Source organism: Melanotaenia boesemani, chromosome 4 (assembly GCF_017639745.1).
Source record: "Melanotaenia boesemani isolate fMelBoe1 chromosome 4, fMelBoe1.pri, whole genome shotgun sequence".
NCBI lineage: Eukaryota > Metazoa > Chordata > Actinopteri > Atheriniformes > Melanotaeniidae > Melanotaenia > Melanotaenia boesemani.
The window spans coordinates 39088419-39106663 of record NC_055685.1 but is presented as its reverse complement, the minus strand read 5'-3'; the positions used below and the strand labels follow the sequence as shown (position 1 = coordinate 39106663).

The 18245-nt window shown below is 45.6% G+C and overlaps 1 protein-coding gene across 3 annotated transcripts in view; it reads left to right on the top strand.

Annotated features, from left to right (window-relative positions):
- The window catches only part of glra3 (glycine receptor, alpha 3), a 71798-nt gene that overhangs the window by 19121 nt on the left and 34432 nt on the right, over positions 1–18245 (top strand). For all 3 annotated transcript variants that reach the window (XM_041983326.1, XM_041983324.1, XM_041983325.1), the window contains 2 exons: positions 7314–7444; positions 9775–9842. In XM_041983326.1, the coding sequence (XP_041839260.1) occupies positions 7314–7444; positions 9775–9842 (199 nt within the window). The remainder of the gene's footprint in view (positions 1–7313; positions 7445–9774; positions 9843–18245) is intronic.

Below are 18245 nucleotides of genomic sequence, written 5' to 3'. Positions count from 1 at the left end.
GAAGAAAGACAAGGAATCAGTGGGTGATAAACTACATCAACCTTTGCTGCTTCCAGAGGAATAAACAGTCGGTACCAGCCAGAAGCTGCTGATCAATACACTGATTAACAGGCTTCAGACATCAGCAGTGACCTTACAGAAGCAACTGCCGCTGCCCATCAGTCTGGGAAGGGTTAGAAGGTCATTCCAAACCATCCGGAGTCCGTCATTCTACAGAGAGAAAGGTCATTCACATGATAGAGGCCAGTGTTACCAGGAGTGGACGTCCCAGCAAGTTCAGTCCAAAATCAGACCATGCAATGCTCAGAGAAACTAAAAAACCCTAAGAAGCTCTACGTCAGACTCTCCAGGCCCCAGTTAGCAGGTTAAATGTTAAAGTTCATGACGGTCCAGTTAGAAAAAGACTGAACCAGTATGGCTTGTCTGGCAGGGTTGCAGGAGAATAAAAGAACATGGCAGCCCGGCTCTGAAACAGACCAGACCAAAGTGGAGATCCATCCATTTTCTTTTCGTCCAAGGTCAGGTTTTAGAGCCAACAAGTTCAGGAAGGGAACCCAGACACCCTATCCCTTGCTCCTCCTGGGAGAACTCAAGGCATTCCCAAGCCACAAGGGATTATATAATCCCTCTAGCATGTCCTGTGTCTACCCCGGGGTCTCCCCCCAGTAGGACATGCCCAGGAAAACTTCCAAGTGGAGGTGACAAGCTCATTTCTTCTGCTTATATCCATGATCTCATTCTTTCAGTCACTGTCCAAGTCTCCTGACAGGACTCAGACACTTTTTATCCAAAGCGACTTACAGTGGTTAGGCAGTAGTGTTAAAGGTCTTGCCTAAGGACCCAACTGGAAGGTGTTATTGCTCGTCCCGTGGGGGAATCGAACGCTGGTCTCCTCCATGTGAGGCTGATGCTCTGCCTACTGAGCTATCCAGCCTATCTAGAAAGGGAGCTTCGGCTAACCCTCTGTCATCTATCCATCCTACCTTCACTCCTGAACAAGATGCAGAGATATTTAAACTCCACTGCTGGCAAAGACTCATTCCCAACCGGGACGTAGCATCCTACCCTTACCTGGTTGTGAAACATGGCCTCAGACCTGTGTATTCAGTGTCCACAAAACCAAGCCTAAACTTTAAGAAGAGACAGACTAGTTCATTTTCTGTGACTCAAGTACGTTAAAAAAGATAATGTGATGTACAGCTCACTGAAACAGCTGAAAAAACCGCTCTGCCCCTCCCCTACCTGCAGCACTTCAGCGACATGCAGCAGCAATCTGAAGCCCAGTTTAAACGGATGCTGGAATCAGAAATGCGTGTGCACGGCGAGAAAGCCACGTTGGACCCGTTCCCACCAACGGGTTGGCTCGCTACAGATCGGGTCGCGTCGGGTCAGGCTCGCTACGGGTCGGGTCGCGTTGCGTCGGGTCAGGCTCGCTACGGGTCAGGCTCCCTACGGGTCGGGTCGCTACGGGTTGGCTCGCTACGGGTCAGGTCGCTACGGTTCAGACTCGCTACGGTTCAGGCTCGCTATGGTTCAGTCTCGCTACAGGTCAGGCTCACTACGGGTCAGGCTCGCTACGGGTCAGGCTCGCTACAGGTCAGGCTCACTACGGGTCGGGTCCGTCCGGGGTGCTACGGGTTGGCTCGCTACAGGTCAGACTCGCTGCAGTTCAGGCTCACTACGGGTCGGGTTGCTACAGGTCAGGTTGCTACGGGTCAGACTCGCTGCAGTTCAGGCTCGCTAAGGGTCGGCTCTCTACGAGTCGGGTCCTCTACGGGTTGGCTCACTACAGTCAGACTCGCTGTGGTTCAGGCTCGCTACGGGTCAGGTCGCTATGGGCCGGCTCTCTACGGGTCGGGTCGCTACGGGTCGGCTCTCTACGAGTCGGGTCGCTACGGGTCGGCTCTCTACAGGTTGGCTCACTACAGGTCAGACTCGCTGTGGTTCAGGCTCGCTACGGGTCGGGTCGCTATGGGCCGGCTCTCTACGGGTCGGGTCGCTACGGGTCGGCTCTCTACGAGTCGGGTCGCTATGGGTCGGCTCTCTACGGGTTGGCTCATAACAGGTCAGACTCGCTGTGGATTCAGGGCTCGCTACGGGTCGGGTCGCTATGGGCCGGCTCTCTACGGGTCGGGTCGCTACGGGTCGGCTCTCTACGAGTCGGGTCGCTATGGGTCGGCTCTCTACGGGTTGGCTCACTACAGGTCAGACTCGCTGCTGTTCAGGCTCTGCTTACGGGTCGGGTCGCGACGGGTCGGCTCTCTACGAGTCGGGTCGCCTACGGGTTGGGTCGGTATGCATTCTTTACGTTGCCACAGAATAAAACTGTGAAAGAGACCAGCATACCTGATCCAAGCCATCCTACTTACCGATCTGACCTTCAAAGGGTGGAGCTTGACATGCTGCAATCCACTGATTGGTGGAAAGAATCATCGATTCCTATGTGACTCAGCATAAAGAACAAAGCAGGAAGCTCCATGTTTAAATATACAGAGTTTTTTAAAGTCCCGTGATGAGAAGAACAACCTGCTGGATGTCCACCATCCTCCTCTGGTTCTGGGTGGATCTGAATACTGATGACATTAATACCAGCGCTGGTATTGATCGATATTAGTGTCATGAGATGGATACATCTACGCTCCTGTTACGCTTCGCTGCATGTCACCCTGGTTTTTCAGTCTCAGGAAGCCCTACTGAAACAACATAACTAGTTGCTCCACAGAACGGGTCAAATGCATCCAGTTTCCTGATTTTTCTGTCTGGAAAAACATGTTTCTAGTACATGGGAAGCAGAACTTTATTTTTTCTAGGTTAATGCAAGTCATTTGCTAATTAAATAATGGAAACTAGTTCAAATGGCTGCAGCAAATATTGTGTTTTTAGGGTTATTTAGTGTTGAAATCAGATGATGTTGTTCTGATCTTTATCACTGAACAAAGATGTTGGTGCAGTAACATCATGTTCTGTAGAACATAGTTGACCATTACAGTGATTCTGTCTCATTTACTCAGAATTTCCACATTTTCCTCCATTTACAGAAAAAATTCAGCCTTTCTAGAAGAAACTCTAAATATTTGTTCCTAACTGGCATCGTAATGCACTCCAGAGTTAGTTGACGTTCTAGACTCTGATCTCAGCTACGCTGTCCACGTGCATGTGCATGTACGTGTCCACGTATGTGTGTGTGCGTTCCAGTGTATCAGCATTAATGCCACGTTCAGCTTCATTAACAACTCATCTCTGATCACACACTGTAATATCATCAGGTTAATCACATTACACTCATCATCACTGGCATTTATGCAGCTCACGAGCCACAACTGTGTGTGTGTGTGTGTGTGTGCGTGTGTGTGCTTGTGTGTGTGTGTGTGTGTGTGCGTGTGTGCGTCTGAGTAGTTGCCTCTAAATGCCAAAGCGAAGCCTGATGATCCTTAAACAACACTTATCTGTGTGTGTGTGTGTCAGCTGGGATAAAAGAGAACATTTCCCAAAATAACTACACACACACACACACACACACACACACACACACACACACACACTAACCCTTTTCAGGATCACCAACCCTTATGTTGGCATTTGGAGGCGGCTACCACTAACAGTGAGGAACTTCATACAGTGGTGATGAACTGAGCGTGCTCAGTAAACACTTTAATCTTTTATTTGACCTCCTCTGAAGATGCCGGCAGACACCAGAACGACAGGAAGACGAAAGTCAGAGGGAGTTCACCGGCAGGCCCAAACCACGGTGGCCCTGAGGTGTCTAAACAAAACAACATTTTATATAATTATTATCCTGTTTTTTACATTTCTTGCAGGCTTCAGGATTAATTCTGATCATCACAAGACAATTTTATTTGGAATTACAAGAGTCACAGGATAAAAAAGAATCATCTTTCTAAACAGAAAATACATGGAGGCCTTGCTTTGCCAGAGTTTAAGAGATACTACTTTGCAACAACTATACAACATATTGCTTATTGGCTAGATGATACGGCCATACTAGGAACCTGGCTGGATATTGAGCTGGAAGATTGTATACCCTATTCTCTTGGTGCGATTGCACTGTCCCCCATTCGTCTCAAGAAAACACACTACAGCTCCAATCCAGTTATTCATAGCACCGTCCAAATTTGGAGACAGATAGTTAAGGAGTACAAACTTAAGGCCCTGTCCTTTGCTATGCCCATTGCTGCAAAACCTTCATTTACACCCTTAATTATAGATGGAACATTTGGTCCCTGGAAGGAAATGGGGTTGCTCAGTGTGGGACATCTATATCTGTACGGAGCTTTCGCTTCATTTCAACAGCTTAAAGAGAAGTACAGTCGATTAGCTTGTGATTTTTTTAGATACCTTCAAAAAAGAAACTATGTAAGATCTCATCTTCGACAATTTGAGTCGAATATGGAAACCGCTGACGTCATATCTGGAAACTGTGAACCGATGAACAGCACTATGTAGTCATGATCCTTTAGGCTTCACTACGAGACAGCACCCTTGGGGATGAGGGGAGGACATGGGATGGGAAGGTTTTTGCCTTTTACCTTTGTGTTCTGTTATGTTTCATGTATTGTTTTTGGGCTTGTATAAAATTGAATCCATGGCAGTCCATGAGACAACATGTAACTTTATATGTGCTTCACAATAAAAATATTTGAAGAGACAATTAAACAAGTGTTTCCTGCAGCCTGTTTGCTGACTTGCTGGCTCAGAACAAGCTGCACGGGTTCTGACCCACACCAGAAAGAAAGCACATATAACACCGGTGTCTGCATTTGGCTCTACATCTAGAACTCTGAAAGTGCTTCTTTAGCTTCTCTTCACCACAGGAGGCGCTGCATCTGGAATTAATGAAGAAGACGAGACAACCAGCGAAGAAGAAAACTGGTTCATCTATTGGTTAAAGCAGGTTAATACTTGTGTTAAAACATGGAGCTGCATCAGGTTCTAGTGGCCACGTCGCTGTGTGAATTGTAGCCTCAGTTTCCTGTTCTTAGCTGGCAGGAGGAACCCGGTGTGTCTTCTGCTGCAACCTGGTCCAGACAACTGCTGCTCTGGATGTTTTCTCTTCTTCAGACCATCTCTGGAAACCCTGGAGATGGTTGTGGGTGGAAATCCCAGTAAATACTCAGACCAGCAACTATGCCACATTGTCTGTGTGAGTCTGGCTGGTGAAGATGTGTCTGGCAGGAGTGTGTGAGTCATGCTCAGCATCATGAGTGTGTGTGTTGCCTCTCTGCATCCACCGGAGATGCTGGTGTCGGCTCAGTTTCACTGTAAACGTTAGAACCAAAGTCATGTGACTCCTTGTGGGTCTGAAGATGTTTCCTTTAGTTTCAGATGTAGAGGTGATCCAGAACGTGGAACGTCAGCTGAGTTGTTCTTCATAAACTACATCCTGAGCATTCTGCATCCTGTTCCCGGGTCACTCCTCCTCCTGTTCTCGCTTCTTCATGAAGAAGCTGGAAATCTTGTCCAGTTCTACTCAGTGTTGATGTCTTTAATCAGATCTGAATCCAGATCTTTGGTGCCATGCAACCAGTTTGTGATGCAACACTGTGATCCTGCAGGAATCCATGGAGCATTCCGGATTTCTCTAGTGGTGCAGCATCAAACTGCCGGCTTCCAACTGATGAGCTGCAGACGTGGAGACTCCTCAGCCCAGTCCTTGGTGAGGCTGTCTGACCAACAGAAGTCACAGAGGAAAGTTTGAGGGTGGAAGGACAGATCTGTGTACTCATGTCTTCAGACAGCAGGGGTCCAGCGTCCCAGCTGATGGAAGTCGGACTCGCGGGTTCTCAGCTGAGCCGACTCAGGAAGTTTGTTCTCATGGACCCAAAAAAACGTGCAAACAAACATCTGAGCAACTTCCAGAGAAATTATACATTTTTATGAGAGTTTGGGCCAAGACGGCCACAGCTGGAGCAGCAGTTTGTACACAACAACACACACATGCACGCACCAACACACACAGAAACATACACACGCACACACACACTGACTCCAGCATTAATAAATATCCAAACTAAAAGAAGAATACCAGAATAATTCATCATGGCAGCTGCTGCAGGTGAACTGAGGATAGAAAACTAAACCCAACAAGAAGTTAAACATCATGGGCTGGATCATCATGTTTACTACGGTGTCTCTGAATAGACAAACAACTGTGTGAAGCTTTAAAACTGCAGCACTGGCTTTGTTTGATAAGAGCTAGAGCACCGTTTGGAATAAAGAAGTAAAACTTCATTTATAAAGTTCCTTTGAAGATTTAAATCAGTAAAAGATTCTTAGATAAAGCAGAAGCAGGTGCAGCTGCATCCAGATCGAAGTTACATGAGAAAACTTTTTGTCAGAAGCCTGCCAGCATCATTTAGAACAACTTGCGACCGTTGGAAGGAGGTTTTGCTAAAACAGGTGTAGTGCATTGCAAAATAATCCAGTCAAGATGAAACCTAAGCATGAATAGCGTGAATAGCTGCTTGTAAGCATACCTCGGGATAGAGCGTCCTGTTCCTGCCCCAGCAGCAGCCCTGGAGGAGGCTAAAACCACAGCAGGCAGGTGACGTCCCGTCTTCCCACATAGCCCATCACTCCGTGCTGTCAGTTCAGGATGCAACACATTGGAGCTAAATCTGGCAAAATTTCTCATAAGATAAAAACAAGAACAAATCAGACTTGACATGTGCTTCCAAGGTTAAACCAAGGTTATACCAAGATTCCTAACAGAGGTTTTACCAATGAACCAAAAGCTCTATATGTGTCTCCTTTATCCCAGACATGCATTTGGTTCTTAAGTAATGCCTTAAATGCACCATAGAAGAAGACAGTACACATGTAGTTACCTGTAGAGCAGTCATCGCTGCACCTGAGGCCACTGGATCCACTCACACATGAAAACATCTTCATGTCTGGAAGAGGTTTGGCTACTGTTGGCCACCGTACATTCACAGCTGTCCTTGGTGTTTTACTTCCAGGAGCAGAAATCATAAAAAGAAGAGTTGTTGGCTTTACAGCCAAAGATGGTGCATCGTTCCTGCTGCGATGCCATTCCAGTAAACATTGTCTTCCTCCGTCTATCATGAGTGTAGGATCCTTCCAAGACAAAGGTTTATGGGTTTGAGATTGACTGTCACGTTGCAGCAAGATGCTGCTACTGAAGCCCAGAAGGGTCAATCGGAGCTCTACAGTGGACCGGTCAAGAGTTATTAGTTTATATTTCAGCCTCTGGTGTGAAATTAGGGGTTTTAAATAAAAACAGCTGTGTTAAACAGCGCCATGGTGATGAAACGTCTGTTGTTTGTTGTTGACAGTGTGAGTCAGAGTAAGGAGATGGACAGCTCTGCGAGGGCGCGACATGCACCGATGTCTCCGTCCGACTTCCTGGACAAACTGATGGGGAGGACGTCTGGATACGATGCCCGGATACGACCAAACTTTAAAGGTACTTATCGAGTTAGTTCAGAATAAGATGTAGATAAATTCACACGTATGGCCTTCAGCAGAAATTTGTTTAACAACCGTAGTTCCAGCCTGTAACTGAAGGGGGAGCCAAAGAACAAATAAAAATGTATTATATGGTTTATGTTTAAAGCATTTTAAGCCAAAGATATTTTTCTTTTTGTTGCTTATAGTTGACCAAAGAGGACTTTTAAAAGAGTGAAAGAGTCTGTTAAAGTAGCTTCTGGAAGATGTCTGCAGTCTGAACTGTTTCCAGATATCCTGACGGGATCCAGTTCATCAGTGGGAGGATGAACTGGATCAGGAGAAAAGAGAGATGTGGGTGAGCTCTTTAAGCTTATCCAGCTCCATCATGTTCACATACTGGCCTGTTACCAGAGCCTACCAGAAGGGGGCGCAGCACAATGTAAAAACATGGCACACTAGAGGTTTCAATGATAAAAATGATCACAATATGATCAATTCAGTTGACTTCAGTTCAATTCAGATAAGACTTGTTTAACACAGTTGCTTCCATTCCCGTCAAATCAAAACAAGTCAAAGCAAACCTCACCTTATTCCTCCCTACTGAAACAACACATGTAAAGCACAGTTTACATGGAATAAACATGATTACATGTGGAATAGACGTGATCACATGTGGAATACACGTGATCACATGTGGAATAGATGTGATCACATGTGGAATACATTTAATTACATGTGGAATACATTTGATTACATGTGGAATACACTCGATCACATGTGGGATAGATGTGATCACATGTGGAATACACGCGATCACATGTGGAATAGACGTGATCACATGTGGAATAGACGTGATCACATGTGGAATAATTTGAATTACAGATGGAATACACGCGATCACATGTGGAATACATTTGATTACATGCGGAATACATTTGATTACATGTGGAATACATTTGATTACATGTGGGATAGATGTGATCACATGTGGAATACATTTAATTACATGTGGAATACATTTGATTACATGTGGAATACACTCGATCACATGTGGGATAGATGTGATCACATGTGGAATACACGCGATCACATGTGGGATAGACGTGATCACATGTGGAATAGACGTGATCACATGTGGAATACATTTAATTACATGTGGAATACATTTGGTCACATGTGGAATAGACGCGATCACATGTGGAATAGCCGTGATCACATGTGGAATACATTTGATTACATGTGGAATACATTTGATCACAATTGGAATACATTTGATTACATGTGGAATAGACGTGATCACATGTAGAATACACGCGATCGCATGTGGAATAGATGCGATCACATGTGGAATACATTTGATCGCATGTGGAATACACTTGATCACATGTGAAATAGACGTGATCACATGTGGAATAAATTGAATTACATGTGGAATACGTTTGATTACATGCGAAATACACTCGATCACATGTGGAATACATTTAATCACATGTGGAATACATTTAATCACATGTGGAATACATTTAATCGCATGTGGAATACATTTGATTACATGTGGAATAGACGTGATCACATGTGGAATACATTTGATTACATGTGGAATACATTTGATTACATGTGGAATAAACTCGATCACATGTGGAATAGGCGTGATCACATGTGGAATACATTTAATTACATGTGGAATACATTTGATTACATGTGGAATACACGCGATCACATGTGGAATACACACGATCACATGTGGAATACACTCGATCACATGTGGAATACACGCGATCACATGTTTTAATGTTTTATTTGTCTATCAGAGTCAAAAACAAAGTGGGGGAGTTTCATCCAGAAGTCGGGACTTTCCGTTTTTATGGGGTGTACAGATATCCTCGGTGTCCCAGCTTTGTTCCTGCCCTGGCTCAGTCTGCTTTAGTTGGTTTATAAATAGTAAGTTAATTTAATGTCCTTGTCTGCAGAAATGGCTCCGTGTTCCAGTTACCAATCACATTAAGTACATTTCTTTAGATTTAAGCAGTTTGTTTTTATGGTTTTAGAAAGTCTTCTTGCAGCTCCTTCTGACTTTAATGAAATAATTTATTTGCTTTTTTCAAGGAGAATATGAGAAAAATTCAATTTAAATTAACGTTTCCCTGGTGGAAAATGCCCTGTTTTGCCTGCACTGCAGTAGGATTAAAGATTGAGGCGACACTAACTGGATGCATGTTAAATTGTTCTCGTGTCGCCCGAGGCTTTAAGTTGGAGCTGCTAGAGGACAGAAAGTCCAACCTGGAAGCAAAAAGCCTCGATCTGCTTCTGTTCGCTATAATATTTATCACCTGTCTGCTCCTGCAGGTCCTCCAGTCAACGTCTCCTGTAACATCTTCATCAACAGCTTCGGCTCCATCGCAGAGACCACCATGGTGAGTTCAACCAGCTGCAGTTGTTTCTTCCAGCATGTTAATGATTTAGGACACGATGAAAGATGAATGGGTCATTGGTGAGACATTAAACATGGAGATGTTAGATGCATTTTATATCTGAGCCCTGAAAGGCTTCCTGTATTCTGCAGCTTGTTTCCGAACACATTTGTCCTTGACAGGACGTGAATAAATCTGGAGGTTTAATGTGGAGTGCTGAATGCTTCGGGTCACCTCGATGCAGAGATGGGCTGCTGTCGGATCAGACCACATTAACTCAGGATGTGAACTCGGGGCGGTGTTGGGGTCTGGAAGGTCTTCCTCTGATTCAGATGCTAAGACATGAGGAGGAGAAATACCTGCTGCCTTGAAGCTCTGATGACCTCTCTGACAGGCTTCACTGATGCTTCACCCCCAACTGTCTGAGCTTTGATCATAAAGAGCATGGCCGGGCGTGTATCTGATAGGAAGGAAAGTAAACATCCCAAACAGTGTTTTTCATTTCAGACAAACACTGTTCTGGTTCCTGTTGCAAACCCCCAGCTTGTTAGGGAAAAGAGGCTGTGAACATAAAACCACAAACAAAAGCATTTATTTACAGGTTGACAACATGAAGTGGAATAAAACAATAGGTCTCAATGAAACCCAAAAGTCGATAACTAAACAAAAGGGTCTCAAAGTTCTCAAAAGAGTATAGAGTAGACGGGCAAAACCAAAGTGAAGCAAACTGTGGTGAATACACACAGCTGACCTGAGTCATCATAAGCCTGCTCCTTAAATAGGGCTGATGAGCCAGGACCAGCTGGGGAGGAAGAGGAAGCAGCTAATCCTGGTTTGGAGATGCCACAGCCAGCCAATTGCAGGCAAGGAACGGCACAGGAGGGCACAGGGGTGGATCCAGATAGCTGTCCCATCATCTCAGCTGGATCATACAGTCAGATTAACATATCCAAAGGCCATGGGCCGTAACACAGTCAGTTCATCACATCCCGAGGCCGGAACAGTTCTGCTCTGGAGTCTCAGAACCTCAGTGTTCTCTGGTGAACTGGTCCTCGTTCACACCAGTTTAACCAGAACAAAGTGGAAGTAAACATGAGCACGTTGGTGGTGTGGTCCTGAAAGTTGATGGTTACATCCGTTATAACCGACGCTTTCAAAGAATAAACTTTATGCAGACGACAAGTCAGTTTCACTGGGATGTCGATGCCAGCGTCTATAAATTTCCTACTGATGTTTAAAGTGGTTGCCAGGCAACAGAACAATGCAGCAACATGACTCTATTGATTGATCAACCTCAGTCAGCTGATCTGAATGGTGGTCTGTAGTCTGTCTGTCCGTCGGTCCGTCTGTCCGACGGCAGAGTGACCAAACGCCCTCTTTTTAAAGTTAAAGAACTGCTTCCCACCCTCGGTTTTTGTCGTCCTCCCCCACAGCCGGTGTTGTGCTGAGAATTGCACGCCTGTCACATGAACACACAGCTAAGCAAGCAGAATCTACTGCGTTGGATCACGTGTAGAATCCATGTAGTTTTAAAATGGCAACACATATTCTGAGATCTGAACTTCAGGAATTCTTAGAGATGGTGTTGTTTGGCAGCATTTCAGTCAGGTATGTAAAATTAGCCGGTAACAGGTTTGACAGTGTGATGTAACTTCTCTGCTAAGTGTTCCAGTCAAATTAATTTTTCATTATCACGTTATGGGTGGTCAAATATGATGACATTACTGATGTTAAGGTTTTCAATGGCTAATACGTTACATGTATGAAACTCCCAGCTGTTCTTATTTCATGAAGGACATGAAGTCCTCAGTAAAACCAGGATTTCTGTCTGATTTCCAGCTGGATGAAGACACGCGTTTCACATGGTGGGAGTGGGATCACCTGGATGATGCAGGAACATGTAGAAAGAAACGAGGAGCTGTGGTGGAATTCAGATTAATAACATCAGACTGTTTGGACAAAGTAGAAACCTGAAAATTCAGTGTTGTAGCCACAGGGTGCATCATGTGGTGGGTAAACTAAACCGTTCACGTCTTAACTTTACGTCCTGATTAGAATATAGAGCTGTTTACATGTCAGCTCACGTGATAATCCTCCACCTCATGTTAGAAACGGATTTCTGAAAAGAAGCTGGAATTAAAAAGATTAAATCACAATATTATTCAGAAAAAACGGTGATTCAATTTAATATCGTTCAGGCTGAAACAGCCGCAGGTTCATGTCTGTTGTAAATAAAACACGACTTTCATCCTAAATCGTTCTAGTAGAAGACGCAGCTCTAGGAGTCTTTTATCTTTCCTTTGTAAAGAGAAGAAAAAAGCTAAAAATAAAGCTAAAAACTACGTGTTGAGAGAGGACTCGTCAGCGATGTGCAGAGACGATGACGGAGGGAGGCAGATGGAGACGGAGATCTGAGGAGACAGACGAGCAGACAGGAATAGCAGATGTGCTGCAGATGTTTACCGACTCTGACAGCAAATATTCCAAACTGACATGAAGTCGGTCCGGCCTGCACACACTTATTCCTACAATATATCTCACACACACACACACCCATCCATCCATCCATCCATCCATCCATCCATCCAGCCAGCCATCCATCCATCCATCCATCCAGCCATCCAGCCATCCAGCCATCCAGCCAGCCAGCCAGCCAGCCAGCCAGCCAGCCAGCCAGCCAGCCAGCCAGCCAGCCAGCCAGTCAGTCAGTCAGTCAGTGCAGGGGAGGCTGTGGGTGAGGAGTTATGGGGTAAGGGAGTGGAGGGAGAGGGTGGGTAAGTGGAAGAAGTGCGTGCTGACAGTCGGAGTCGTCCAGTGGGCTTATACACTAAGAGATGCTTTGGTTCAGGTCAGGTTGGTGTTACGTGTGTGTTCTGGTACTTTTCTGGTACGTTGTTGTGATACATGTTTGTTTTTGTTTTTTGTGTTTCTTTTTTGTTGTTGTTGAGCTCCTGATGATTGTCAGCTGAGTTTACCTGTGAAAGCTGTAGGAAATGCTCTGCTGTGTTTCTGTACAGGTGTAGCAGCTGCTTGTCTGCTGTTAGGTTGAAGCTTCTTTCTGACCTTTTATCTCCTCTTTTTTCTCTCCACTCTCCTTTTCATTTCTGTTTATTCTTTATCCTTTTTTGTCCCCTCTGGACAGGTCCAGCAATGTTATGTAAATAAACAATTATTTTAAATAAATGAATAAATAAATAATCAGACTGTAAACAGGAGGAAATGAAGCTCCTCTTGTTTGATACTACAGACTGATGAGTTTTCTCAGATGTGACGCCTCTGACTGACGGGTGGAGATGCAGAGATGTCTGTAACAACGCCTCGCTGTCTGTGGCTGTTATATTAGCAGAACAGAGCCGAATGCAAAGGGTTGGGCCTGGAGGTGGATGGATGGATGGATGGGCGGATGGATGGATGGGCGGATGGATGGGTGGGTAGATGGATGATTGACGTGACAGTGTCTAAGTGCTGCCTGCTACGCTGGGTGTCCTTCTGACACAAACACTGTTTGTATGTGTTTGTGTGCTGCAGCGGACTGACAGAAGAAGTGAAACACGTTGGCTCAGACATTGAAGGATTCCAGCTTCTTCCAGAAGTAGAGTCGGATCTGTTGTTTTACCTGAAGACTTTGCTTTTTTCCTGCTAAATAGAATTTTATAGATTTTTTTTATTCCTGTTTTCTGTGGCACTTTGAGATTCCCTGTAATTTAAAGTGCAACACAAATAAAATGTATTATTATTATGATTATTATTATTATTTTAGAACAATCATGTCATGTAGATCAGGTGATCGTTTCTGCTCCATCACACAAACTGACTGACCAGCTCTCTGTACTCAGCTTCACTGATACTCCCCACAGCTGCAGAGTAATCAGAGTATCAGATATCACAGGTTCACAAACATGGAGAGCTGGACAAAGATCTGAGCCCGTCCTTTCCCAGCTCGTGTCTAATCTATTGATTTGAACCGAGAGCTGGTTAAAGTCAGCTGATGGTGCGTGGGTGAACTGAGCAGAGCTGGGGTCAGAGGTCATCTGGGCTCGGTTCAGAGGTCACGCTGAGAGAGGGACTGACAGATACGTTACCCACAGCCATATGTCGCAGCAGGATTAAGACCTTTCTCCCTCCTCGCCATCTGTCTTCTCATTTGCACCCCCCTCTTGGAACAGAAACCTCCACTCGGTCACACACTTCACCACCGTGGAAGGACGTGGAACTGGAAGAGGCTGGAACGTCAGCTGACATGGAGATGGTGAACCACATGATGGACATGATGTGCCCAGTACCTGCCCAGAATCAGCTGGTTTAAAGTACCTGAAAACAGGAGCTGATTGTTTTGAAACGTGTTCCCATTACATCACCAGTAAGGGCTCAGAGCCAGGTTGCTCCATGCTACATGCCATCTACATAAACAGATTTACCACCGTTTACACTCAATCTCTCCATCCCACTTAATCCACCCTGTCTGTGTGTGTGAGCAGTGATTCGCTGATATGGCTGCACAGCGAAGAAGATAATGCCACAGGTTTGTCCTCGCTGAAACCATTTGAAGTTGAACCCGGGTCAGAACCGTTCTGCTGTTTAGGTTTAGTGTTGTTGAAGCTGACACGTCTGCAGACAGAGGACGTCAGCATGTTTGTGTTGTGTTAAAATCCCTGAAACATGCTGAAAAGCTTAGTGATGGTGCTGATTGTGCTTAAACTTATGATACAACAGATTAGTTTATAGTTTTTATGCCCTGCCTGGCCAAAAAGAGGAGGAAGCCACCATTACAAAAGGTCACACACTCTAATATTTGGTGGACCTCCTTCAGCTTTAATTCCGGCAGCTTCTCTGTGGCGTTGTTTCGTTAAGCTTCTGCAACGTCACATGATTTATTTCCATCCAGAGTTTTTCACCCAGATCTTGTATTGATGATGGAGAGTCCGACCACTGTACAAAGCCTTCTTTAGCACATCCCAAAGATTCTCCATGGGGTTCAGGTCTGGACTCCATGTGTGAAAATGATGTCTCCTGTTCCCTGAACCACTTTTTCACAGCCATGAATCCTGGCATTGAGCCATCAGGGAAGATAGAATGACCTGCTCATTCAGTATATTCAGGTATCAGCTGACCTCATTCTTTTGGACACAGTGTTGCTGAACCTAGACCTGAGCCTAGACCTGAGCCTAGACCTGACCAGGTGCAGCAACCCCAGATCATAGACTGCCCCCACAAGCTTATACAGTAGCACTCGGCATGATGGCTGCTTCACTTCATCCTCCTCTCTTCTTACCCTGCTGCTCCATCACTCTGGACCAGGGTAGATATGGACTCATTAGACCACACGACCTTCTTCCATGGCTCCAGAGTCCAGTCTTTATGCTTCCTGGCAACCTGAAGCCTTTTTATCCAGTTAGCCTCACTGGTTAGTGGTTTTCTTATGGCTCCACCAGAACTGATCACCATACTACCACATCAGGATCCACATACTGCCCCCAACGCCACCAGCTTACCTTCTATGGACTTTTTCCAACTTGTTGTAAATATGTTGTAAATGTAAAAGAAGTCTAGCTCTGCTACTGGGTGGGATCAGGGAGCAGGTGAAGCAAGCAATCATGCAGCCCCCAGCATCCCACCCCAGGGCTGCAGAGTTATAATATGCGAATCACCAGCTGCTGACCTGAAACATCCAAACAATGTTTACACATAAACGTAGAGCTGGCTCCGCCCACTTCTCACACTGCTTTTTACAGGAAACCACAGTGTTAATATGCAGAGATGTTTCATTAGAACCAAACAGCAAGAGGAGAGCAGAGTGTCTGTGTGTGGTGTGGTAGGCCTCTGCTCGGTGGGAGGCCTAGCGACCACTATAAGGGGGGAGTCTTAATTTTATGTTATGCATGGACAGGCTATGAAACACTGGCTCGGGGACATGTTTTAAAAGGTCCCCCATCTCTCCTGCTGAGATGTAAGAACCCAGACGAGAGCTAAAGAACCACAAACCAAGCAGAAGTAATCTGTGGTTGTATGTTGTCTCCAGATGTGAAGCAAGCAGATGTTTTGCATCAGATCATCGTAACTATGTCACACTGGCTCTTTGCATCTGTGATCGTTTCATCGCACTCATTATTTCATGTTTGTTTGTCTTTATTTGTTGTATTAGTCTCTTTTTAGTTTTTGTACATCTCTGCTGTGTTTTGCGTCATCTCTCTGTGGATTATTGTTATGACTGATCATTGCATCTGTTTTCTGTCTCGTTTGGGCCATTTCCTGTCTCTCTGTAGTAATTTTCTGTCTCTTTGTGGACTCTTTTTAATTTTTACATCTCATATTGTTCCTTTTGGCTGTTCTGTATGTAAATTTGGCTCTTTATGTTCCATCTCTCCATTGTTTTATGTCTCAATTTTTTGTGACATTTGTTGTATTATAGTTTTCAGATCAGGGTTCAGAGAGGGCTTCTGACTGCTCAGGCCTGATATTTGACATCACATATTTTCTTATATTTTCACAATACCACAGAGTTCACCATGACTGAGTGACGTTGTAATCCACAGCCGGGATGCTGGGACGTCCCTCTACTTGCAGAACGTTGTAAGACCTGTGATGTTTGGTTGTTGAGCTGCAGAAACATCGGCCTCTCCACCTGCCAGCAGAGATCACATCTGCATGGACGGCGAGGATCACCACGGGCAGGCAGCCAAATGTATTTCTACCACTGATGAGGTTTCTGCATCAATGAACAGCAAGACCCTGACGAACAAGCTGCAGGACTCCTGCAGAGCAACGATAACATTTCTTGTGTTTAGTAGAAACGGTGCTACAGGAACAGAAAGATATTCACAACCATCGTTGAGCAGAGAGAGGGTTAATTCCAGAACTTTCCCTCCAGTTCAGGGAGTCATCATCAGTCCCAGTTTTTCGCAATAAACTCAGGTTTGACTCACGCAGCAGTTTATGCAGTTACATCAGCCACAGCTGTGAGTTCTGACTCTAGCTCTGCTGGAAGGTCAGTGAGGTGGAAGAGTAGTGATGTCACTTCCAGTGAGTGAGCATGGCGAGCAGAGATGCCTTTTACAGTGCATTCTGGATATCTTCAGCAGAGCTTGCAGAGCCATGGAGTGATATTGGCACGTGGATGCTCGGTTTACTGTCGAGGGACAGAGTCCGACTCTCCTACCAGATGCTTTTTTTTTTTTATCACAAACCATTTCCCTAACCCTAAGATAAAAAAAAAAGTCCTGAATTTCCTCTTTAAAGCAAACATCTGATAATTTCTGACAGTGCTAATTTAACCCTTAAAACTCCAAGACATATTTACTATATATATATGTGTGGCTGGAAAGCTCAGTTGGCAGGGCATGGTAGACCAGAGTTTGAATCCCACAAGGGACATATATAACACCTTCCAGTTGGGTCCTTAGGCAAGACCCTTAATGCTACTGCCTAACCACCTCATCATGAGTGCAGTCGTACAGAGAAACATACTGGTTCAGATGTCGCCCGGTCAAACAAAGTCTGCATCAGGTACTGAGGAACCAGCGTTTTATGGCGAGAAATAGACCACGGAAATTGGACATGAGATGCGAACAAGGCACTGTTGGAATATTAACCCTAAGCTGCTTGTTTATAGAGCTCTCGCCCGAGTTGGCTATCAACTCAGGAATGACATCAGGCTGTACGCTAAGAGTGAGCAAGACATGGACTTACTGAGCCACACCACTGGGATCTACAGCAAGGACATCGGAATGTCATTGGGACTGGAGAAATGTGGCCGGATGCTAACAAAGAGAGGGAAGGTAGTTCATAAAGAGGGCACTGCACTCCCAGAGGGCAGAATAACCGATGTTGAGGAGAGCTACAAGTACGTCAGCATACTGCAAGCAAATGACAACCATGAAGAAGCCACAAGGAAAGCTGCCACAGCCACATACCTGCAACGAGTAAGGCAAGACTTGAGAAGTCAGCTCAATGGCAAGATCAAGATCTGGGCAATTAACAGCTATGCCCTGCCAGAGATCAGATACCTGCTGGGATAATAAGCTGGCCAATGGAGGAAGTTCAGACCACAGATGTTTAAACACGGAAGCTGTTCACCTTGCCTGGAGGGTTCCACCCCAGATCTACCACACCATGCAGGACCCCAGCTCTACCACACCATGCAGGACCCCAGCTCTACCGCACCAGGCAGGACCCCAGCTCTACCACGCCAGGCAGGACCCCAGATCTACCGCACCAGGCAGGACCCCAGCTCTACCACGCCAGGCAGGACCCCAGATCTACCGCACCAGGCAGGACCCCAGCTCTACCACGGCAGGCAGGACCCCAGATCTACCGCACCAGGCAGGACCCCAGCTCTACCACGGCAGGCAGGACCCCAGATCTACCACGGCAGGCAGGACCCCAGCTCTACCACGCCAGGCAGGACCC